Here is a 23583-nt window from a genome sequence, read left to right on the forward strand (position 1 = left end):
CTTAACTTCAGCATTTCTATGGACCATATCAAGCAGAAATCTATTGGGCATAAGAATGGCTAGAATGTGGAGGACTTTATAGGGTTGAAATAAAAGGATGAGGTAGGCATGGTTAAAGACGTAGAAGAACCAGAAGCTGCCTCCGAAGCCAAGTACTGTTTTTGGTGGATGCTGTCCGAAGCAACTCTTGGCTATGGGGGAAACATGCAGTGAGTGATAGAGGGTGTCTCCCCCCACTTCTCATTCTGCTTTTCCTTCTTTGTGGGGAAAGAGAGAGGCATCTCTACATTTTCATTCTGTTGCATAGAGAAGAGACTTTCGTCAGCACATGTGAATGACTTGAGTGTGTCTATATACATATGGATATATATTTTTTCCCCAAAATGTATCTAGTAAAATAATGTTTAAATATGGGTTGCAGAAATTAGATACTCTGTAATTAATCTAAGATGTAATGGATTTTACAGTTTAAGGAACCAATTGTTGGTTTTAAATAAGTTCTGTGCTAAAAATAAATAAATACTCTGATTATGGTTGGCGTGCATTTTCATCACTCTTAACAAAGATATGCCTATAGATGATCAGCTGATAGGCTGTTTAATATTCAGCATCTTCATCACATACCAGAACTCTGTGCCAGGAGAGGCTTAACTCTCATGACATGACCCAACTTAGCAATAACCACTCCAGGCAAGGAAAAACAAGGCAATTCTCCTCAAGTACACAAGACGGAGCTGCATTCTATTCCTATTTTTGCTTCAGCTTCTACATTAAAGTTGGGCTGTGCCAGTTCCTCCAGGGTGAGCAAAAAGTTGGTTTCAGCAGCTGGTGAGAAAAAAAGGAAACCTACACATAGCAAATATGGGAAATAGTGCTAATTATTCATGTGTATACATACCGATGCAAAAGCAAACTTTATGTTTATTCCATAATCTCATTTTGCTGCAATTACCTGTCAGCATAGTGATGCATTCTACTTTCATGGGCATTAAGTGTAGCACAAATAAATACTGTGGGGAGAGGATAATGCTGGTGACTTTCCTTTGAGAATTCTGAATCATAATCCAGCTAAAAGGAATGAAGGTATGTTGCAAAGAAATACCTATGTAATGTAAAATGTGTGTTCACACTTTACATAAAAGGTCCCACACTGCACTAAGGATTTTTATGCCTCCACCATGTGAGGCTTATAATTTGTATATTAAAACATTTCCCTTTCTAGCGTTTGGCTCCAATCTCCCGCTCCAAATGAGTGTCTCTCAAATACGCTTGTAAATTGTCTTTGGCAAGCAAATATGCATTCCTAGGTGCCCCTGAAAATGGCTGGTCTGCAGGACCTGCATCTTCCAGATTAGTGGGAGTGCCCTCTTGCCCAACACACACATATTCTAGACGTGGCACAGCTGCCACGCACGTGGGGCATCTCCCGTTTCAGACCAATGTTTATTGCTGCTGTTGCTACAGCCGCTACTACAAATTTCTTCTCCTCGCTATGGCAGGCCGATTTTGAAACCCTGAGCTCACGATTTGGATGACCCTTGTGCATCCTTTGGATTAATGGCAGCCCACTTAAAGCAGGCCTTATATTTTACCCGCGAGGCCCGGAGCTGCCACTGGTCTCCCGCAGATGGGCTCCGGTCCCACTTGCGCTCCTATTGCTGCAATGCCACCTTCTCCTAACCAAGAGGCTGCTCGTTCGTAAAGAGGAAGAACTGGCTCCTAACAAACGCCAGCTTCCGGCTCGGGGATGGGCCCTTCCTTCCACACGTGCACTTGCCCCTCTGCGCTTCAAGGGCCGTGGGAAGCACAGCCCGAGGCGGGCCGGCAGTGGTGACGGCGCGAAATCGTGCCCGAAACAAATATGGCGATCTCCTTACACCTTTGCCGTGAACTGCTAGGGCTCCGCCGCTGGGCACGCTTGGCGCTCAAAGTGCGCGACGACTGCCTGTTTTCATTCGGAGGCGGCTTGTCCAATCGGCGGCCGCCAACTCTACTGTCCCGAAAGCCCGCCTGGCCAACCGGGAAAGGGAGCGTGGAGACTTGCAACGGAGCGCTCCAATGGCAGCCTCGTACGTAGCAGGAAGAGGGGCAGGGCAGCCAATCGGGTTGCGAGTGGGCGGCGAGCGTGTCGTCAAGGTGCCGGCTGTGGAGGGGCTTTTTTTCAGTACGAGCCGAGCGAGCGGCCGAGGCGGGCGGTAAGAGGGAGGATGCGGGCAGCCAACGGGCTCTGGGCGGCGCTGGCCTTGATCCTGCTCCCTGGGGAGAGCCACGCTCTGCGGGAGGGAGACTGCGAAGGTGAGTCGCCGTTCCCGCGCGGATGGCCTGGGCAGCGGAGGGCGGAAGGGGCCCCCGGGGCTTCGCGGAGGGAGGGAAGGAGGGAGCGCGTTGCTGGGGTGGCCAGGTGGCAACGGCGCCTCCCCTTCACGAACACGGCCTCCCCTTGGCTTGGAAACCGGAGGCGAGTCTTGCCTCAGCCGCTGCTTCCACGCTTCTTTCCCCGGCCCGGTGCCGCTTTCCTCTCAATGGGAGGGACGCTGGACCCCCCACATCGCAAGGCTGCCATGGGGAAGGAGATGCCCTTGTAGCTGCCAGCCAACGAGTCGGTTTGAACCAAGAAGGCGAGCATCAGTCAGGGGCTTTGGAGAAGAAGGGGGGAGGGGGTTCAAGTGTCCTGCTTGCTCTGTCGCTGTGAAGCCCATTGAGAAGATGCAGCTGCCAAAGGGGTTTCCCCAGAAGCTGCTTATATAAGGAGTAGGGATAGACCCACATGTCTTGTAGCTTTGAGGTCACCATTACTGCAGTGGGGACTCATGGTAGTTGTCAGGGTCCTGCTTCCATAATGAAGAAGTGGGGTTGATCCCTTGTTGCTGCCGCTAGCAAAGGAAGGACGGTTAAAATGATTGTGCCAGGTTTTGGGCTGTATGCTCCTGCCCCTGAGTTGGGAGCTTCCAGGGAAGCCCCCCTCAGCTTCCTGCTGCTGGGAACTATACACTTGACGCTGGTGTGTGGGTGGGGGGCCTTTTCTGCTGTGGCACCCTAGCTCAGGAATGTCTTTCCTTCTGAAATTCCTTTGCTCCCACAGACTACTGGCACGCAGGCACTAGGTGGAAATCAGACTGGCTTTTCAGACTCTGGGGCATCAGTGCTTTTTATGTTTGATATTAATGTGTTCCCTTTTCCCCCTTTGCATATGCGTTTTAAGCAGGCTATGCTTTAATGTGACCTGCCCAGAAGTCCTAGGATGTGGGTTATAAGTTGCCTAAACAATCTCTTACCTCATTCCTTTCTGCAGTCGTGACCTTCAGATTGATACTAAGTAGGATACGCTGTGAATTATATCTACAGTGTTATATAGTCTCTATAATTGTAATGGCATGTATGGGTCCTCCCTTGTATGACTTAGTAAATGGTTACACCCACAGGCTGAAGGTTTCCTCTACGGTACTTATGTTCCTGGTTACACACTAATGCAGAAGACTGTTCCAGGATTTCTAATTGTTCAACCCTTAACTGAATGAGCAGCAGATTGAGGAGCTGCTTTTATTTATGTATATTTGTTTCATGACTTGACTGAAGCCAAAGTTTGTTTCTAGAACCAGTTTTCAATACAAAGTTTCATCCTTGGAACACAAGGAATAATAGTGTTTTTAATCATGTGCAGAGTGCTGCTAATTCATGGTTGATAACACACAACCATTCTGCGTTGTATTATTTTCCCTAGAATTTCTGCATTTCAGAAACCAAGCACATCTCAGCTATAGTCTCCTGATCTTAACAGAGAGAATATGGCTCAGCCAAGGCAAAAACATCTTATAAGGCAGAGGTGATGCCCCAGTCCAGGTGGCTGACACCGTCCGCCTCCCCGCCCCTCAAATTCTCCATTAATTTTGGCAGTGGCAGCAAAAAAAGGTATCACATTAGGGTGGCTAGATCTAGCATCCCACTGAGAATGCAAATTGCTCCTACCCCTGTCATGGATTAAATATTTGATAAGCAGAGAAGAAGTGATGGCACTCCTCCCCCTCAGCTGGTCTTCATGAATCAGCTGGGGAGACAGGCTGTGTGCAAAACTGTGGCCACATCCAACACTGCCCAAAGATTAATGTGAAAAAGAGTAGCTACCCCAGTTGTAGCTAAGAACGGATTTGGACTGCCATGTTGTATGACTACCCTTGATAAGGTAGTCTGCTTTCTTAAATATGCCCAGTAGTTCATCTTCTACACTAGTGTGTTGGCTTTCGATCTGCTATGCTTCGTTCATTTTGTGTAAGTTAAAAAGAAGAGAGGAGAATTTCAAGGAAGAAGTTCATTTCAGCATTATTTCTCCTTCACTTTACAGTGTGTGTTTCATTCTTGGGAAGATTCTACCAGAGCCTAAAGGAGAAGAATGTTGAGTTCACACCAAACAGTATTGAAAAAGAACTTTTAAAATCCTGTAAAGAAGCAAAAGGCAAAGAGAACCGTCTGGTAAGTATTTGTCACTGGGTTATGTATTTAAAACATTTTTACCTCATTCTTCAGCTGAAAAGGCAGTTTGTGCAGCTACTTAAAATGAGAGTCCCTCTGCACAGGCTTAGTTTTTTTTAAAAAATGCCATGTGACAGTTGAAGGAGGGAATGTTCATTGGAGCTGGTCAAGTTCTGGTCGTAATTGGAATAAAAAACATAACTTAAGACAAAGAGGAAATAGTGAATGCACCTGTCTGTTTGTATCTATTTCCAACAATTTATAAATGGGTTCACACTGTAGTTTCTAAGCTGCCTACAATAATGATACAGAAGAGATACAATCAGTTCAAATTAGGCATAAAAAACTTGCTTAATGTGCTGGCTGAAATAAAAAGGGCTTCACTAAGCACTGAAGGTTTAGTGGGGAAGAGGCCTATCTGACCTCAGCCAGGAGGTTGTTCCATAGAGTTGGGCCCACAATACTAAATGCACAGCTTCTTATAAGACACCTGTATTGCGCTGACAAAGTATTGCACTCAAGCAAGCACCACTGAGATTCTTATAAGAAATTCTTATTTAATAAATTTAGAAAAGTGTTGCAGTCATCCAACTTAGATGTAAGTGGGGCATATGTAACAAGGTGTAGACCTGTTTTTTGTTTTGTTTTAAAGAGTGCAGCTGCCACACAAGCCTGTGCAGAAGTCCTTCTCTAACAGTAGTCACCACCTGGGCAACTGAGAGCAATGCTCTTTCCAAGAGGCCTCCCAAACATGGACCTGGTTTTTCCAAGAGCTGATAGCCCTGGGGAAAATACATTCTATGCCTAGTCTCTGAAAACATTTTTATTTAACCAACAGCTCTTTTGTCTTGTCAATTTTAATTTTAAACGTCAACCTTGGTGTGTATGCCAATATCCAGACCAAGGTGAGCACTGTGTTAGCGTAAGCACTTCTGCTTGCCTGATGGCACAATCTCCCCTCTTCCTCCATTGAACCCCAATGTGCTGTTCTGGGGATTCTCCCAATACACACACACACACACACACACACACACAGCCAATTGGAAGGAAAGGCTGGGGAAGACCTGTTGCACTAGCAAAAGTCTGTGTGGGTTTCCAGTAGCAGGACTGGTTAGTTTGAATCTGGCCCCTTCACTGGATTCATACATTCTTTGCTCATTTCAAATGTCAAGTCAGGACCTAACTGATTTCCCTTCAAGGTCCACTTGAATGGTGAGTCAGTAGCTCATTAAATCAACCCACAACAAAGTAGAAAGTGGGTTGCACTGGAAACGAACATACACATGAGGCAAAGCCAGGACTCTGCAATTAACTGCAAGTTGTCTCAAACCATGGAGTGTAATATGTCCGATGTCCGCTTGATGTCTTTGTTATAAGCGAGTAGTGGGGCTTGATACTGCTTGGGACTAGGTACAACTCAAGACAGTGTGAGGTACATCCTCCCCTTGCTATTGACAGACAGATAAATGTGGTTGTGCTTTTTCTCCAGTTACCACCAAGCTGCAATGAGGGGAGGAAGAATATAGGAAGCTGCCTTATACCAAGTCAAATGATTGATCTATCTAGCTCAGCAGCAGTAGGGAACGTCTACCCTGTAAGCCTAATTAGGCCTAACAGGGGCCCTAATTTGGCCCCTGATGTCCCCCCCCCCAAACCATGGCCACTTGCCTCACATATGATATCATATGTGTCATTATCTGGGGGGCATGTAAAGATAGTAGCTGCAAAAGAATATTTGGAAGGTTAAAGTACATCTGATTGATCCTTGTTGACCACTGTCGTGGGGGACTGGCTGCACTAGGAAGTTCCCAACAGAAGTTCCCTAATGCAGTCTCCTTTAAAAAAGAGCTCTTGGCACTATTAGCCAATCGGTGCTGACAGCCATAAAAGGGACTCAGCAAACCCCTTTGCTGGCATCAGGTAATTGACTGGTGGGTGGCCCAGCTGTCGAAGTTGACCTTTGGAGAGAAAGGGACCCAACCACTAGGCATCTCCACTCCCAAGTCTATGTTGACTGGTAGTGGCAGTTCAGGGATTCACACAAGGAGCATTTCTAGCCCTACCTGGAGACACCAAAGATTGAAACTGAGATCATCTGTGTACAGAGCAGATGATCACCCTCCCCGTAAGCAGGGGTGGGGAACCATTTGGCCCTGGTGGGCCAGATCTTTATCTCCCCCAGCCCAGCCCCATGGGCCAATTTTTATAGGTGGGCAGGACCATCCACCTGCGAATCATGCAGCATCGTTATCATGTTGGGTGATTGGAACCTGTCAAAGTTCACCTGCAAATGTAGGGGGAAATAGTTAAAAGGGCTTGGTCAGTCCCATGCTCAGTGATTCTAAAGTGGCAGACAATGAATTGGGATGGCAGAAGCAGAGATGGGCTGGTTAGAATGGTTCTGTGTTTCTCTTGGGGTTCTGAGGCCAAATAAACTTCTTGTGTGAATTGTAAGGACAGGAGACCTAGTTGTGTCTATGATGCCTGCTCTCACAAATATATCCTTTTTAGATTAAAAAATAGTCTGGAAAAGCCAGGTGACCCATAATCAAATAAGTCATATTGATCCATTAAGATATTGTACCGCCTCTAAGGCAAAGTTAAATCTCTCCAAGTCAAGATTGGGGAGCCTGTGGACCTCCAGACATTGTTGGACTACAACTCCCATTGGCACAAACCACTATGACAATTGGTCACAAATGATGGAAGTTGGAGTCCAGCAACATTTGTAGGACCACATGTTGCCATTCCAGATCTAGGTGGTAGAACGGCTCTGAATGGTGTGATTGATCTTGCATATTTCCTGTAAAGAAAAAGCAGCAACTCCTTGGAGCACTAAAAATTCCTAATTAAGCTAACAGCCAGCACTTTCCTGTGTGAGACAAATTCTTCTGAAAAGGTTAAACCAAGAAGAAATTATCTTAAAATCATTGCCTGACCTCTTATTTTCTATTCATTCCCTTCTAGTGCTATTACATTGGAGCAACCAGTGATGCAGCCACTAAAATAACTAATGAGGTGTCAAAACCCCTAAGTAATCACATCCCTGTTGACAAGGTTTGTGAGAAGCTGAAGAAGAAAGATAGTCAGATCTGTGACCTGAAATATGGTGAGTATAAGTAGATTACGAGTGATCGTTACTTTGCTCCTTGATATCTTCCTTATGTAGAGAGAGCAAGAGTGCTAAAGTTACTGGCTGCGTTGTGGTAGAGAGGAAATGACTTGTGCTGTCATCTTGAGTTAGCCTGGCAGTGTGCCCCATTGGAGAAAGTGCAACTTACTTCCAAGTAAAAGATAAGCTCTTACGCATATCAGTTAGATAAAACTTTTTCTCCAGGAGCAGAGCAGGAATGGAGGATCTGTGGCCCTCCAAATATTGGGACAACAACTTCTGTCATTCCTGACCATTGGCCATATTGGAACTGATAAGAGTCCAACAACATCTGGAAGGCCACAGATTTCCGCCTTGCTATAGAGGATCATCATCTAATTTATCTAGCTATTGGGTTTTTCATAGACAGTAGTTTTATGGTGAGGATGCTGAACTGTGACAATGGACTGATCAGATTTCAGACAAAAGGTTGAGCTAAATTGCATATAACGGACAAATTATGGTTTATCTGTCAGCTCCCACCAACAGACTTTCATTTTAGCTAATATATTCCAACCTGGCAAAGTATGCTTTGTCACAAACCAGGGAATTGGAGTACATAGTTGAAAGATAATCTGCACGTGGCCGTTGTGTCCAGTTGGGGCTGTTCGCTTGTTGCCTAGGGATGTCTGAGATGAAGGGCAGCACACTCTTGCTTCTGACATCAGTCACTGAGCCAAGGGCCACTAGGCCACTTCCCTTGCCTCCAGGAAGAACTTCAATGCAAAATACCTCAGTGATTGCTTGACCTCTTATATTCCAGCTCCCATCACTGCGTTCATCTGCAATAGTGCTCAGTGTACAGCCCATTAACTGCATTCTGTTCTCGACTCCTACTATACATTCGAGTGTCTTGTCTTCCCCAAGTATAGATATTATCTGTGAAAACTTGTGCTCTTAATGAAAGTAGTCTCTAGGAGGTGCTATGACTTGTACTATTTCAGCTATGTGATAGCCATGTTTTGTGTCTAAGGCTGCATTCCTATGATACTTGAACTGGGAACAAATCCTCCTGAAATTTCTGAATTGTGGTCAGTTATAATTGTGGACTAACAATGCTTCATACAGTAATATGCCCTTCTCTTTATCAGATAAACAGATTGACTTGAGCACTGTGGACCTGAAGAAACTGAGAGTCAAAGAACTGAAGAAGATTCTAGATGACTGGGGTGAAACATGCAAAGGCTGTGCAGAAAAGTCAGATTACATTCGGAAAATCAATGAACTGATGCCTCAGTATGCACCAAAAGCAGCCAGTTCACGGACAGACCTCTGACCACCATAGTGGCCTCTAGATCATTAGCAAATCAAACACAAACTATGTTAATCTTTCTTTTTTCTTTTCTGGAAAGCTGTTTTTGTAACTTATTTAACTGGGTTTCAAGTGTCAAAGTGAAGCGGTTCTTGCAATGCTGGTTCAACTGCCTCGTCGTGTCTCAAGTTTTTATTTCTTTTGTCTCCAGTTTATGTTTAAGACATCGACGTATGTATGGGATTTTTGAAATAAAAGTTAAGAAAGCCAGTCTTGTCAGTTGCATTAATAGGATTTGTATGAGTTTTATGCAAGTCTGGCTGATGCCAACACAGATCCTTACTTCGTACTTGGTGCTTTGAGATTTAGGACTCATCTACACTTCCATTTGCTCTGCCGCTTTCCCCTGGGGAAACCTGCTTTTTACCAATGAATCAGAACAAACTGCAATCAGGTTTTCCACAGATTGCATTTGTTCTGATTCAGGAGGTTTTTCCAGAGAAAGCTGTGAGGGAAACAAGTAATTGCTTGGACCTGTGGTTTCACAGGGCAAGCAGAATACTTATTGGACCCATGCTTTTAGGAATGGGATGAGTGAGAATGGGTGAGCCCTAATAATGGCCATGTTTTGATAAAATGCTTATCTATGGGCTAGTGTGGCTTCTGAGATACCTGCTCTCCTGACTAATGCCTTGTAAAATCTCTGCATTTTGCTACTTCACATCCAGGTGAACATGTGTGCTATGTTTGGTCTTTGGATTATTGCATGGTCTTAAAAGTATTTGAGAGCCAGTTGGTGCTACCTGAAGTTGTTAAAAAAAACGGTACTTTGCTTTCAGAAATTTAAGCCCCTGATCCTGTACAGCTTTACAATCAGCCTGAGTGCTGTTTTTCTACAACTCTGAGGTAAACTGACACCATCTATGCAAGATAACTTCCTTGTATTCCGATTCTGTATTTACAGTTGTCAATACAGTACTGAATACAATCCTGACCAGCTACATCTATGTAAGGCAGCTGAATCCGGAATACGTAGCTTCTGTATATCCATGATATAATTTAAAAAATGGGTAGGGGTTGATTTCGGGTTCTCTCATGCTCTTGGAAAGCTTTTTGGCAACTTCAGTTCGTAAGTAAAAGAAGCAGTTAATATATACCAATGTAATAAAAGTGTGTGTTGTACCAGGTCATCTATGGAGACACCTTTAAATGACCATCCACACAAAACGCAGTTGTGAGCTAAACCCTTCATATATGGGTGGCTGCTACCAAAATCTCAATTCTCACCAAAGGTTGACTAAAAACAGCATCATAGAGAAAAATATATTGCTCTTGAGAAAAAATTCATGTTTTAAACTACATGAACTTTAGGGCAGTTACTGTTGACAAATTACCCACCTGCATAGCGTCCCCCACCCCACAGAAAAGTGTTTTTGAAAAGTACATCATATATTTAAACTTCTGTTACAGCAGAATCTCATGCACATTTACTGTTTTATGTGCTACATCTCTGATCTCTGCTAGGACAAAATAACTGGACAGCATGGTTCTGAAGGGGCCTGCAGTATTTTGTATATATTTTTAATCAAGGTAATACAAAATGAAAGGATTTTGACTTTTTTAAGCTTATCCTTGGCTATATCCAGTGTCTGAAACTCCCATTGTTCTAGGTGCATTTTGCGACAATGAATTTCATTAGTTTTTGAGTTCTGGGTGCAGTACTCTGCCTAAGATTTCAGATTAGAACTGGAGAGTGGAAGGAAAGGAGGACCTTTTTCTGCCTCCCCACTTCCAGCTATTCTGAAGACTGGAGAAGAAACCCTTTAAAGAATATTAGGGGGGGTGGACAGGAGAAGGACTAGACATGTGAAAAATGAACATATTTTAGCTGTTCATTTATTTTCAGCTTTGTATTCTTGTTATTTAAAAAGTGCGCCTAGACATTTCATTGTTGCACCCATAACCTAGGTTTAAGGTGTCATTTAGCTTCTGGTTCTTATATCTATTTCTAACACTATGTTTGAATAGATGAAAAAGGCAGCGTGGCTCCTTTACGTAACAAGTTTTATCCTGTGCAGTTGTAGGCAAAACAGTCAGCATCTTTTCTACTTTCTGCATACGGAACATGGATATTAACTACCGTTGCAGCAATATACAAGTTTCCTTGGGTTTTTTTTTTTTTGCAGCTTCTGCCAGCACATTTTATTTTAACGGCATGTAATGCAAGTGCTATTTGTGAATTCACGTTTGCCCTTCAAAGCTCAGAGACCAGTTGTTTTGCACGTGTGCGCGATCGCCGGTTGCTCCCTTCCTCCGTCTAACAGCCGCTCGTCGAAGGCTGCGCGCTTTGGCCGAGAGAGGGAAAGTGGCATCCGCTTTATTTCTACTTGCAGAAAAGGGAGAGGACCAGAGGAAGGGGGAAAGCCCTGGCCTTCCTGCTCTCACTTGCTATGCACTTTCTACTCCTCCCTCAGCCTGAGCGGCAGGTAAGTCCCGTGGAGGCGGGAAAGGCGGCAACGCCCGGCCGGGAACACGGAGCAGCTTTGCTCCTCGCCTCCCCGTCCTCTGCCGGCCACCGGGCGGGCGCAAGCAGGAGGGGCTTTCGGGCGGCGGCCGCAGCGTCCAGCCGGAGCCATTACGGACGCGGCCCGTCGCTCGGCTGGCTCGGGGCGGGGTCGCGGGCTGATGACGTCGTCGGCGCGCACGGCGCGGCAACTGGGCAGAGCCGCCTTCGCTCGTTCCCTTTTGTCCAAGATGGCAGCTGCCGCCAGAGGCGCCTCCTGAATCGCGGGCCCCGGAGCCATGAAGCGGGCGAGCGAGCGGGATTCCAGCCCGGCGGGGTCCGGGGGGACGCGGGGCGCCTCCTCGGCCAAGAGGCCCCGCGAGCGGGAGCGCGAGAGCAGCGGCGCCAGCGGCGGGAGCAGCAGCCGGCGGGGCCCGCACCGGAGCTCGGGCGCCTCCTCGTCGTCGTCCTCCGCCTCCGCCTCCGCCTCGTCGCGCAGCGGCCGGGACAAGTCGGCGGCGGGAGGCTCCAGCTCGCGCAGCCACCGCGGGGAAGAGCGGCCCGGAGGCGGAGGCGACTCCAACCACCGCGGCGCCGCCTCGTCCAGCGCCAGGAGCAGCAGCAGCAGCCAAGCCGCCTCCGCCGCGGCGCCGCCGCCCCCGTCCTCCTCCTCGTCCTCGTCGTCTTCTTCGCGGGCGCTGGGGGCCGCCAAGGCCAAAGTGCCTCTGGCCGCCGTGGTCGCCCCGTCTCTGCTGCTGGGCGGGCCTTCGGCGGTGGCCGCGCCGTCGCTGCTTTTGGCGCCGGGGCTCGGACTGACGGCCGGGGTGGGGCTGGCCGGGGATCCCCCCGGCTCCAGCGAGTACAAGACCCTGCTGGTGAGCGGCCTGGGCCCGGCCCTCCCGGACCAGCTTCTGGAGGACGGTCTGTTCCGCCAGTTCCAGAGGTTCGCTAGCGGCGGCGCCAGTGACATTAGCGTCAAGCTCTCCCATACCCCCGAGCTCGGCCGCGTTGCCTATGTCAACTTCAGGCACCCGGCGGACGCCCGAGACGCTCGAAGGCATGCCAGAGCCCGGCAGCTTCTCCTCTACGATCGCCCCCTCAAGGTGGAGCCTGTGTACCTGCGAGGGGGCAGACGAAGCCGCACGCCCCCACCTACCCCGTCCCCTGAACCCATGGCTTTCCTGCCCCCAATCCATGGTGTTTATCCTTATAAACAGAGATCTCTTTCTCCTGTTGCCACCCCTTTGCTGAGAGAGCCCAGACCACGACATGCTGCCGCTGCAGCCTTTGCCTTGGAAGCTGTTGCCTTGGGTCTCTCTCGGGAGCGGGAGAGAGTGCTGGATTACTATGGACTGTACGACGAGCGCGGCCGTCCCTATGGCTATCCCATAGTGGCTGAAGAGGATCTTATGCCAGAGGATGATCAAAGAGCGACTCGTAATCTCTTTATTGGCAATCTGGACCACAGCGTCTCTGAGGTAGAACTGAGGCGTGCCTTTGAAAAATACGGCATCATTGAGGAAGTGGTGATCAAGCGCCCTGCAAGGGGCCAAGGTGGAGCCTATGCCTTTCTAAAGTTCCAGAACCTGGACATGGCACATCGAGCCAAGGTTGCCATGTCTGGCCGGGTTGTTGGCAGGAACCCTATCAAAATTGGCTATGGGAAAGCCAACCCCACAACCCGACTTTGGGTGGGTGGTCTTGGGCCAAGTACTTCCCTAGCTGCCCTTGCTAGGGAATTTGATCGCTTTGGAAGCATTAGGACTATTGACTATGTGAAAGGGGACAGTTTTGCTTACATTCAATATGAAAGTTTAGACGCTGCCCAGGCTGCCTGTGCACAAATGAGGGGCTTCCCTTTGGGTGGGCCAGACAGGAGACTTCGAGTGGATTTTGCCAAAGCTGAGGAGGCACGCTACCCTCAGCAGTATCAACCTGCACCACTGCCTGTACCCTATGAATTGCTACCTGAAGGCTACAGCAGGCACAGGAGTCTAGAGCAAGACTTAAGGGTGAGAGACAGGACTCCTCCTCATCTCCTCTACTCAGACCGGGAAAGGGGCTTTTTAGAGGCTGATTGGACCAGCCCTGTCAAAAATGCAGAGCGCAGAAATAATTTGGAGACCTACAGTCAGTCAGCACGCAGCCGAAGTGGAGAACGTTGGGGCAGCGATAGTGACCGAAGCGTGCTCAAACCATGGGAGGAAAGGCGTAAACGCCGTAGCCTTTCCAGTGACCGAGGGAGAACTGCCCATTCGCCCTATGAGGAGAGAGGCAGGACAAAACCTGGTGGGCCAGCTTTAGATCGCAGCCCAGAGAGGGCTCGGAAGGAGAACCACACCACAGAGTCTGCCACGGAGAAAGAGCAGAATAACTCCCTGCAGAACAACCGGCATGCATCAGAGGACAAGCCTCACCGTGAAACATCTGATCCTCAGCCTAAGAAAAGGGACAGCGAACGCAATCATCGAACTGCTGAGGCTGAATCAAAGACTCATGAAGAGTCCAAATCTGAAACAAAGAAATTAAAAAGCTTATCAGATTATGCCCACACTCTGCAGCTTGCCTGGAATGGGCTACTTGTCCTGAAAAACAGCTGTTTCCCTACATCTATGCACATCCTTGAAGGCGACTTGGGGGTTATCAATGGGCTTCTGAAAGACCACTTGTCTGGTGGAAAGCTCACGCAGCTCAAGATCGCCCAGAGACTTCGGCTTGACCAGCCCAAGCTGGATGAAGTAACCCGACGTATCAAGCAAGGAAGCCCTAATGGCTATGCTGTGCTGCTGGCTACCCAGACTGCTCAAGGAGCAAGCACTGAAGGGGCCGTCCCTGTGGTAGAGCCTGGCTTACAAAGACGGCTTCTCAGGAATCTGGTCTCTTACTTGAAACAAAAACAGGCTGCTGGGGTGATCAGCCTTCCTGTGGGAGGGGCGAAGGGTAAAGACAGCACAGGCATGCTTTATGCTTTCCCTCCTTGTGAATTCTCTCAGCAGTACCTCCAGTCCGCACTAAGAACATTGGGAAAGTTAGAAGAAGAGCATATGGTGATAGTGATAGTCAAAGACACTGCCTAGTATTTACTCTCTGTCTCCTCTCCTTCCTCCCTCTTTGCTGATTCCATATTTCTTTGTATCTCACACAGCCTGGTTGCTTTTAAGGCCAATTTTTTTGAGCGAGGCTCCAAAAGTCCTCCAAAAAATTCTACAATTTAATTAGTTTCTAATTTTAATACCATTTTAATCCCATTTTGTTTTAATATGTGACACTGTCTGCTGTGTTCTTATTTTTTAAATGTATGGAAAGTTGTCAGTAAAGCCTTGTTCACTGATGGATTTTTAACTTTGTGCAGTGTCCTGGTTTCTGTAGTCTGCCAATGGCTGGTTCCAATAGATAAAGCAAATAACGTACTTCAGACAGTTCTTCCTTTTACTGCTGTTCAACACTATTATACCAGTTTTGTGCTATTTTGATTTCTTTGATAGTTGAAGTCTGCTTGCTTCTTCTCTCTGTGTTTAGGTAGTTAATGCCAGAATTTTTTTAAAAAGGTGGGAAAGGTAATGGTATCCATTATTGGACCAACCTTTTCTTGGTGGATGAGAGCTTTTGAGACGATTGTAGCCAAAGAACAGCTCTGTGAAGCTAAAACGTTTTAGCAGTCCTCAACTCTTGGTGCAATAAAACATAGGCTGCACCATGGGTGCACCCCCCAACTCCTCTGTTAATTGTGTTTCCTGTTGGATTGATTATATTGCAGATTCAAAGCTACTCTTAGATTTTTCTGTTCAGTACGAACTATTGGCTACTCAGGAAGACAAATAACCAGGCAGTTGAGTAGGATCTGATAACAAAATCTAAATGATTATGTTCATCAGCTCCAGTGGCAAAAATAAACGATAAAAACTTGACCAAGTTGCCTGCTTATAGCGTGTGTCCTATATTGCAGTTATATACAGTTCTGTTTGTTATATACAGTAGGTTAGGCAGGTGGATGCACTGCTTTTTAGGACAAGGTGGGCAAATTCTGTCCGGCCTATTATTTGAGCACTCATTTTCTGGCATTGCTCTGGGATTAATTAGCACAGAGAATGAGGAGGTCCTCCTTCTATGAGGCCCACCTCCCTAGATAGCATTTCTTTTGGTCGTAACCATTTTAGTACAGAAAATGGCACTCAGGGATGGAGAACCCATGGCCCTCCAGATGTTGTTGAACTGCAGCTTCCCTCATTCTTAACCGCTGACCGTGGTGGCTGGGGCTGATGGGCATTGGAGAGCCACCAGTTCCCCAGCCCTGACATACCTGGTGATGTGTAGCAAATACACAAACACTTTCTCACATGAGCAGATCATTGCAATTAGCAGTGTGTCCACACACATGCAGCAGGCTACAGTTGTCACAGGGGATGTACATAGGAAAGCTGTTTTATGTGAAGTGGTCCTCGGGTAAAAAGGAGAAAGCATGAACTGTAAGAGATAGTCTAAGGAGGCGTGCGTGTATGCTGCGGTAAGAGTTTATGCCACATTCTGCACCAGGGTATGCCCACTTGTGTCTAAAATATGCAATTAATAAATAGATGTATGCACACTCACTTAGCTTGCATAATTCTCTTTCCGAGAGCTTGCTTTTCAAGGAATGTGGAATGTTTTGAAATAATGGACAGGGAGGATGATAGAAAGGTTTGAAGACAAGTAAGCTTGACAAGGTTACAGTGTAGCATCCCATATAGTGTAATATCCCATTCTGGATTGACATGACGGAGTGCTGATCCTCTTAACTGCTATGACCCTACACAGCCCCATCCGTGGTTGCAACCCTGTTCAGACCAAGGTCATAAATACTGAGACTTCGCCATTCTCTGCTTCTCTATCCTCCAACTATTACCAGTTCTCTTGTGCAGTGAAATTAGGGAAGCAGAGACAACACTAATGATTAGCAAATTATTATTTCTAAGCCAGCCATGTGGTGGTTAAAACATTTTTAGGATGTGTATTAAAGCATCCGAGAGAGGTAAGTTGTCAACGAATACAATTTTTAAATTTTGCCTCTGAAAGGTTACCTGCAAGAAATACTAGCTTGTGATTTAGAGGTTGGTCTCGTGTGAACTTCCACCCTCTCTCATTTGTTAGTGTTAGTTCTTTATTCTTTTTAGCCACATTGTGAGTTGTTAAGATACAATTTTCCAGTAGTCTCACTAACCAAGCGACTAACATGATTAGAGCCCTCTCTTGCACAGCAAACGATGCTAGTAAATGTTGTTTAATGGTATCCTTCTGTCCACTCTACTTTAAAAAGGGAACACCTGGGTATACTGAGCAGGGTAAGTCCCATTTATGTATGCAGTTTTTGTCTACTATTGGTTAAAAATCATAAGTGGTCCAAAAAAATAGTTCTGAACAGCTCTAAGATAGATGTAGGTCAGCCTCTGGCTCTCGAGATGTTGCTAGACCACAACTCAGCAGCCCCAGCCAGCCTGGCTAATGGCCAGTCATCCTTCAGCAACTTTCGGAAGGCCAAAGGTTCTCCATATCCGCTCCAAAACGTTTAAATAGATGGATTTTGTTTGTGTGCTTCTAAATCTCTCTTTAGAAAAGTAGTCAACGTGTGATACAGTAAAATCAAGGAGATTATATATATCTATATGCAAAAACACCAACTTTTTCTAGATTCTGAAGAATATTCACTTCACAAATGCTATTTGCAAAAGTTAACTTCGTAATATATTTTTGTTTCTAAACTTCTAAAATAAATGAAAAACACATTTTAACCAGGTGGTAGGAAGAAACAGAAAAAGATGGGACCATTGTTCTGATCCAAGCAAATGGAAGTCTAAATGCAGACTCGCTAGTCCCATGAAACACAAGCATAGCCAAAGGAGAGTAGTGGTGAGGGTATGATTCCATTGCAGTTTTATCAAGCACAGACCTAAGACCATTGTGAACATTACTTCATCCTTTACCACCACCTATGTGGTCTAAATTTTATTTCTAAGGCCCGCAATGCAGCAAGTCAATCTGCTCAGTTATAAATGGAGTGGAGCCACAGGAAGAAAGGATAGAAGGTAGTTAAATCCATTTCCATGACTGGGTTGCAAGCAGGGCTTTCTAATAAATGCAACCATCCCAGTGACTATTTTACTCCAATTACTGGGAGAGGGTGAGTGGCAAACCCAAGGCCGGTCCAGCAGATGTTTTGCATCGTGCAGTGCTCCCCGTTACAAATAGGTTCATGACAGGCAATACCAGAAGTTAGTAGCCTCTAAATTCCCTTGTAGCATCCAACCTCTGGGCTTAAAGGTGCGCTTCACCAAAATAAAGTTGCCTATATATCTGCCACTAGTATTGTAGTTATTTGTTTAAACCGGGTGTGGGGAACCTTTGGCCTTCCAGCAGCTGCTGCTGCTGAGATATAACTCCCATCACCCCTGCACATTGGGCCAAGCTTGCTGGGACTGTTGGGATTTGTAGTTAAGTAACATCTGGATGTCCAAAGGTTCCCCACACCTGAGTTAGAGAGGACAAGCAACTTAACTTCATATGAAAATAGGCATTCTCTTTCCCTTCCCAGGGATGCAGTCCATCATTGCATGATAATATAGGAACCAGAACCCAGAAGAACTGTGGGGTGATTTCACATGATTTCACTGAACATGATCCTCCTGGGATAAACGTATGGACTGCTGTTCTTAAAAATCTTGTGTGAATAGTACTGATAGCATCACTCTCTTGAATGTCCAGATACATTCATGCACGTGAAGTCACACTTCTTATATGAATAACCCTGCCTTGGTCATGCATTCTGGTGCAAAGTAGCACTGAAGGCAGATTGAGGAGCCAGCAAACGCAACGAATGTATACTACAGCAGCTCGGAGCTACAAACAGACAGGACTTGGATTTTATTTATTTTTTTAATAAATACAATTTACATTAAAGAAAAAAAGGCCTTCGATTTGTAGTTTTCACACAAGGGCAGAAGGGAAAGGGAGAAAAAATAAAATTTTAAAATTCCAAACACAAAAATATGTAGGAAGGGGGTGAGGCGAGGAGCTTGTAAACTAGAGTCCTTCATCTCCAGCAATGGCAGATTCTGAGCAAGACAGAACGGGATCTCTAGTCTTCTGCCATGGCTACTATAGCAGGAACTCGCAGGGCTTTTGTCAGGAGTCACCAGACCAAAAAAAAAAAAAAACCCGAACATTTCACAGCAGGTAGCAACACATCCATTAAAAAATTATGTTCAAAATAAAAATCACCTACAGCTTTTACAATCCATGATTCAATCCCACCCTGCCTGCCACGCTTTTCAGTAAAAATGCCCTTTTTAAACTTATTTATCCCCCAGAAACTCGTCATAGTGACTAAACATTAGACGATTACAAATCCATACCCTCTTTATAATACCTGCCTGTTTTGTTTTTTATCCTTTTTTTGTTTCATATAAAACTATTTCTGTTCTTTAGGAAAGAACTTTATACAAAGAAAATATATTGTGAAATATCTTCGGAACTCCCTGTGGAGAGTCATGTCTCAGCCTCAAAACCAAAAATAAAAAGGCAGAGAAAAATAAAGGTCAAGCCCCTGGGTCTCTTGGTAGGAAGGTTCCAGATGTGCCAGGAGCCTGCATCTGTCCACTGCAAGATCAGAAGGGCTAGAGTTCTTTAGATGGGTCTCCCAAGAATTAGGATATGAGCGGCTGCTCAGTATCACCTCCTGGATTTGGCCTCCTGGCTTCCGAGAACGGAGCTTTCCTGCTGCCAACATCCTGTGGGGTGGCCACTCCTCACTCATTCAGAGATAAGATTATGTCATCTTCCAAATCCAAATTATCTGAGCTGTCAGCTGGAAAGGGGACAAATGGGTTATTTGAGCAATGCAAAGTTTCATATGTCAAAAAGACACCAAGCAGGGTAACTTGTTCCAAGTCAATTACGAAAGACCATGCACAGGCACCCTTTAGAGTGGTATGCCATCTAGAAACCATAAACAATGTGCAAAACAGGACTGTTTCACCACAAGCCAAGGCACAGCTCCTCATTATAAAGAGAATACTTACCACCAGAGTGAGATGCCTTCAGGAATTACTGAAAACACTCTAGAGAATCAGTATGTAGCTCCAAAATCCTCTGTAGTGGGAGTAAAAGTGCAACGGGCACTAAAGCAAGGCGAGTTTCCAGAGACACAGCATGGGTACAATATATTGTTCCTAGGTTGAAGCGTATACTAAGTATTTAGGGAGAAAGGCAAGGACAGGATTTAACGGACCAATGCAACCAGAGGAGAATGACTACCAAGGAGAGTCAGTTTAGACAAGCAGTTGCCACCTTACAATCAGCTGTCCTTCACATCCGCAAACACAGCTGAAGTAACTGCTTTTCTATTATATCTTAAAAAGAAACTTTTTGGACTGTTTTTAAATACAATGGAAGTTTTAAAGACTTTCCAAACAAGGGAGAGTTACAGGTAGGTAGCCGTGTTGGTCTGCCGCAGTCGAAACAAAATAAAAAAATTCCTTCCAGTAGCACCTTAGAGACCAACTAAGTTTGTTATTGGTATGACCTTTCATGTCCATGCACACTTCTTCAGATACACTGAAACAGAAGTCACCAGACCCTCATATATAGTGAGAGGGTGGGGAGGGTCAACAGGTTTACCACACCTATCAGCCAATCACCCATTCCCACCACCCTTCTGAGTAATACCCCTCCCCACCCTCTCAACTTAGTTGGTCTCTAAGGTGCTACTGGAAGGAATTTTTTTGTTTTGTTTCAAACAAGGGAGATGAATGAATGAGCTTGGGGGCTTTATGTTTTGTACAACTCTGCTCCTGGCACCCCTTTTTTTGCACAAACAGGAGGAGGGCAGAATCAGCACAAGTGGCCCAGCTCAAAACAGAAGAGAGTACCTCTTTTCTTGAGCGACTTTCCCCACCCAGCATATAGTAAGTATAAGATAAACCAGACACAAGGGAAGCTGCTGTTGGGATACAGTAAAGTCTACCAAAGGGCAACTGGGTGATGTGAATTATGTGCAATATTTGTGTTAATGCTGTCTCCAAAATAGCACTTGCTTCTTGATAAGTTGATTGGTACCACACCACAGCTCAAGGGACAGGGGGGAAAAACACTCAGTGATCATTCAGGTGATCATTCAGAGTTGTCTTCATCAGCAGGATCCACTGAAACAACTCTGAAGAAACACAAGCACATTCACAAGCAATTCCTAACCCCTAGTTTTCCTAATGGAGTCCTTGATGAGATTTTCAAGGACACACTTTCTTGAAATCAACAAAAGCCACCTCCTGCCAGAATACCAGCAGAAAAAAAGACCAGGCAGGTCTTTTTCAGGGTATGTGGAGTGGATATTGGCCCACAGTGCTCTTCAGAGGGAACTCTACAAAGGTATATTTGAAAATAGCAGTTCAGGAATCTGGTACAATAATGAAGTATGCACCATTGTCTACATGAGATGATGCCCCTGGGATTTGAGCGTCGATGAAAAGAATAGTGTTTTTGCAAGGCAGATAGAAAGACACTAACTCTGAGAAGAAGGTACCAATAAAGCACACATGGGAACACACAAACCAGATTCACACAGCTTTTTTTTTTTTTTAAGGAAAAGCCTCGTTTTAATGTTATGGTTGGAATGGCTGTGAATGGGGTCCATCTGAGCTTCTCTTTCATCTCTATTCCTTTGATTGTGAGGGTACAACTCCTTTGTGGACCATGAATCCCTAGTTCCATCCCATGCAGGTTTATTAGACTCCTTTTCCTCTCTCTACTAGTTTTTCCATGTAACGGTTATAGCTCTAAGTAATCATTTTTAAATCGGAGTCTAAATCTCCTTTACGTTCTTACCTAGATGAAAGCCCCACTAAACTCAACTAGATTTTTTTCCTGAGTACACATTGATAAGATTGCACTGTAAATGTGTTTGCAGCTTACATGATCTGCACTTTCAAGATCCAATCACAAACTTTTAGAATCTAGCATTTTCCTTCATCTGAATGATGAATGCAATGTATTGTTATTTTTCTCTCTGTCATACTCTCTCCCTCTCTTCCATTCCATCCCAACTAATCAAATCCATACATAAACAGTTATTGATAGGGCATGTGTGAAATGGACTTAAAACCAGCTCACAGCTAATGCTGCATAAAAGTCATCAAAATGAGGACTAGAAACAGCAAACACAGTTTAGCTGGCTAGTGCGCCCCCATAAAAAACAACCAGGCTGCAAACCAGTCCCAAGGAAAAAGATTGGATGCATTTTTGCTAAAGGAAGATGATGTTTGACCTGTGAATACATCTTCATTTGAGGGTGATAACAGATGAATAAAAAAGGTAAAGGGACCCCTGACCATTAGGTCCAGTTATGACCGACTGGGGTTGCGGTGCTCATCTCACTTCCGGGTAATGTGGCCAGCATGACTAAGCCGCTTCTGGCGAACCAGAGCAGCGCACGGAAATGCCGTTTACCTTCCCGCCAGAGCGGTACCTATTTATCTATTTGCACTTTTGACGTGCTTTCGAACTGCTAGGTTGGCAGGAGCAGGGACCAAGCAACGGGAGCTCACCCTGTCGTGGGGATTTGATCCGCCGACCTTCTGATCGGCAAGTCCTAGGCTCTGTGGTTTAACCCACAGCACCACCCACGTCCCAACAGATGAATAGGAGCACTTAAATTCCTTTAAACTTTCAGCAACCAAGTGCCATCTGCATGAAGTGAGCATTCTAGCGTGTAATCTGCTTACTATGAAGAATACAGTGGTGCCTCGCAAGACGAAATTAATTTGTTCCGCAAGTCTCTTCGTCTTGCAAGTTTTTCGTCTTGCGATGCACGGTTTCCCATAGGAATGCATTGAAAATCAATTAATGCGTTCCTAGGGAAACCGCCTTCAGACAGTCTGTCCCCGGACCTCTTCTGAAGGCTGGGGGGGGGGGACAAGGGCTTTTCTTCCCACCCCCAGCATTTTAAAAAACCCCGGGACAGCGGAGGACTTCTCCGCTGTCCGGGCGATCTTAAAATGCTGGCAGGCGCAAACCCCACAAACCCTTGCTTCAAAAGAGGTCCGGGGGCAGCGCGAAGCGCTTCCCGCTGCCCCTGGACCTCTTTTGAAGCAAGGGGCTGCGGGGAGATCGCTTCAAAAGAGAAGACCCGCTGTCCCCGGGGCAAGCTTCGTTTTGCGAAGCAAGCCCATAGGAAAATTCGTCTTGCGAGGCAACTCGAAAACGAAAAAACCTTTCGTTTTGCGAGTTTTTCGTCTCGCGAGGCGTTCGTCTTGCGGGGTACCACTGTACATACTTATCCTCCTGAAGTGTAAACATGCCAATCTATTCCTGCATGCTATCAATGCCTGCCCTCTGCTTCCACACACTCCTCCCAAAATGCCCCACCAATGCCACATTTCCCCACCATCACCACCCCTTCTTGCAAGTGCATCCTCCTCCACCACCACCTCCCATGTTTTTCGTGATGCTTCACACTAAAAAGTCCCCAGAAGAGCAATGTCAGCCAAATACTTATTTTGCACGACAGATGCTAGACAGAAGCAACTGGGAGGACCTGTGATATGGAACAGGCAGATCCACATGTTCTGCATGATAACAGAGACAACAGGAAGGTGGAGCTGTTTATTTGTGTTTGCATATTGTGAGACTTTGGAAGGAAGCTGCCTAGATATGAGAAGAGGCAGGGAAACCGTGCAATGAAATTATTAAAAAACAAATACTTTCAGTAATGCTCTAATGCTCCCTTCTGGCATCACTAGCTTCTGCTGGAATCCACAGGCTACTTTTTCAGCTGCAATCCAGAACCTTCTAATGGGCTTATTTCCCCCAGTAATGCACAACAATTGCACAGCATCTTTTTAGATACAATCCATCTTTTAATTAGAGCTCTGCAACATGACCTGGTGGGATGTGGACAAAATACCTACCACCATTAAGAACATAGAGGACTGACAAATATACAAGAAAATTGCTGGAGACCTGACAGGGTGCTTGCCCCCAGGTTCATGTGCCTGATTGCAGAGAAGCAGGGCTGCACTACAACAAAACAAGAGAAGAGCACACATGAGTCTGCTAGCAAAAGCATTTTAGCTCAGGATGAACGGAAATGGGACCAGACTGGGACAGAGGGTTGTCTTCTCAAACAGTCCCATCAACACGTCACCTTCCAGGCATCCGATGTCCTGCCTCTGCTGAAATTAACAG

At 45.9% G+C, this 23583-nt stretch overlaps 3 protein-coding genes across 5 annotated transcripts in view; 2 read left to right on the forward strand and 1 right to left on the reverse strand.

Moving 5' to 3' along the window:
• Nucleotides 1-2137: 2137 nt before the first annotated feature.
• Nucleotides 2138-9140, forward strand: MANF (mesencephalic astrocyte derived neurotrophic factor). Its single transcript, XM_082212987.1, has 4 exons — nt 2138-2295; nt 4340-4467; nt 7435-7576; nt 8710-9140. The coding sequence occupies exons 1-4, from the start codon at nt 2208-2210 to the stop codon at nt 8892-8894; spliced, it is 543 nt and encodes a 180-aa protein (XP_082069113.1). The 5' UTR covers nt 2138-2207; the 3' UTR covers nt 8895-9140.
• A 2461-nt stretch (nt 9141-11601) lies between these two features.
• Nucleotides 11602-15962, forward strand: RBM15B (RNA binding motif protein 15B). Its single transcript, XM_082213659.1, has one exon. The coding sequence runs from the start codon at nt 11673-11675 to the stop codon at nt 14448-14450; it is 2778 nt and encodes a 925-aa protein (XP_082069785.1). The 5' UTR covers nt 11602-11672; the 3' UTR covers nt 14451-15962.
• A 2282-nt stretch (nt 15963-18244) lies between these two features.
• DCAF1 (DDB1 and CUL4 associated factor 1) overlaps nt 18245-23583 on the reverse strand; it is a 60099-nt gene continuing 54760 nt past the window's right edge. For 2 of the 3 annotated variants that reach the window (XM_082214471.1, XM_082214470.1), the window contains exon 24: nt 23235-23415. In XM_082214471.1, coding sequence (XP_082070597.1) covers nt 23312-23415 — 104 coding nt within the window. In that variant the 3' untranslated portion in view covers nt 23235-23311. Of the gene's footprint in view, nt 19211-23234; nt 23416-23583 lie in introns of those variants that run through there. The other variant, XM_082214472.1, reaches the window with a different exon arrangement.

This window comes from Podarcis vaucheri (assembly GCF_965113315.1).
Source record: "Podarcis vaucheri genome assembly, chromosome: 2".
Lineage (NCBI taxonomy): Eukaryota > Metazoa > Chordata > Lepidosauria > Squamata > Lacertidae > Podarcis > Podarcis vaucheri.

Coding starts and splice junctions, on each gene's coding strand:
- MANF (XM_082212987.1), top strand. CDS start 2,208: ATGCGGGCAGCCAACGGGCTCTGGGCGGCGCTGGCCTTGATCCTGCTC. Junction 4,468..7,434: donor AAGGCAAAGAGAACCGTCTG/GTAAGTATTTGT, acceptor ATTCCCTTCTAG/TGCTATTACATTGGAGCAAC. Junction 7,577..8,709: donor GATCTGTGACCTGAAATATG/GTGAGTATAAGT, acceptor TCTCTTTATCAG/ATAAACAGATTGACTTGAGC.
- RBM15B (XM_082213659.1), top strand. CDS start 11,673: ATGAAGCGGGCGAGCGAGCGGGATTCCAGCCCGGCGGGGTCCGGGGGG.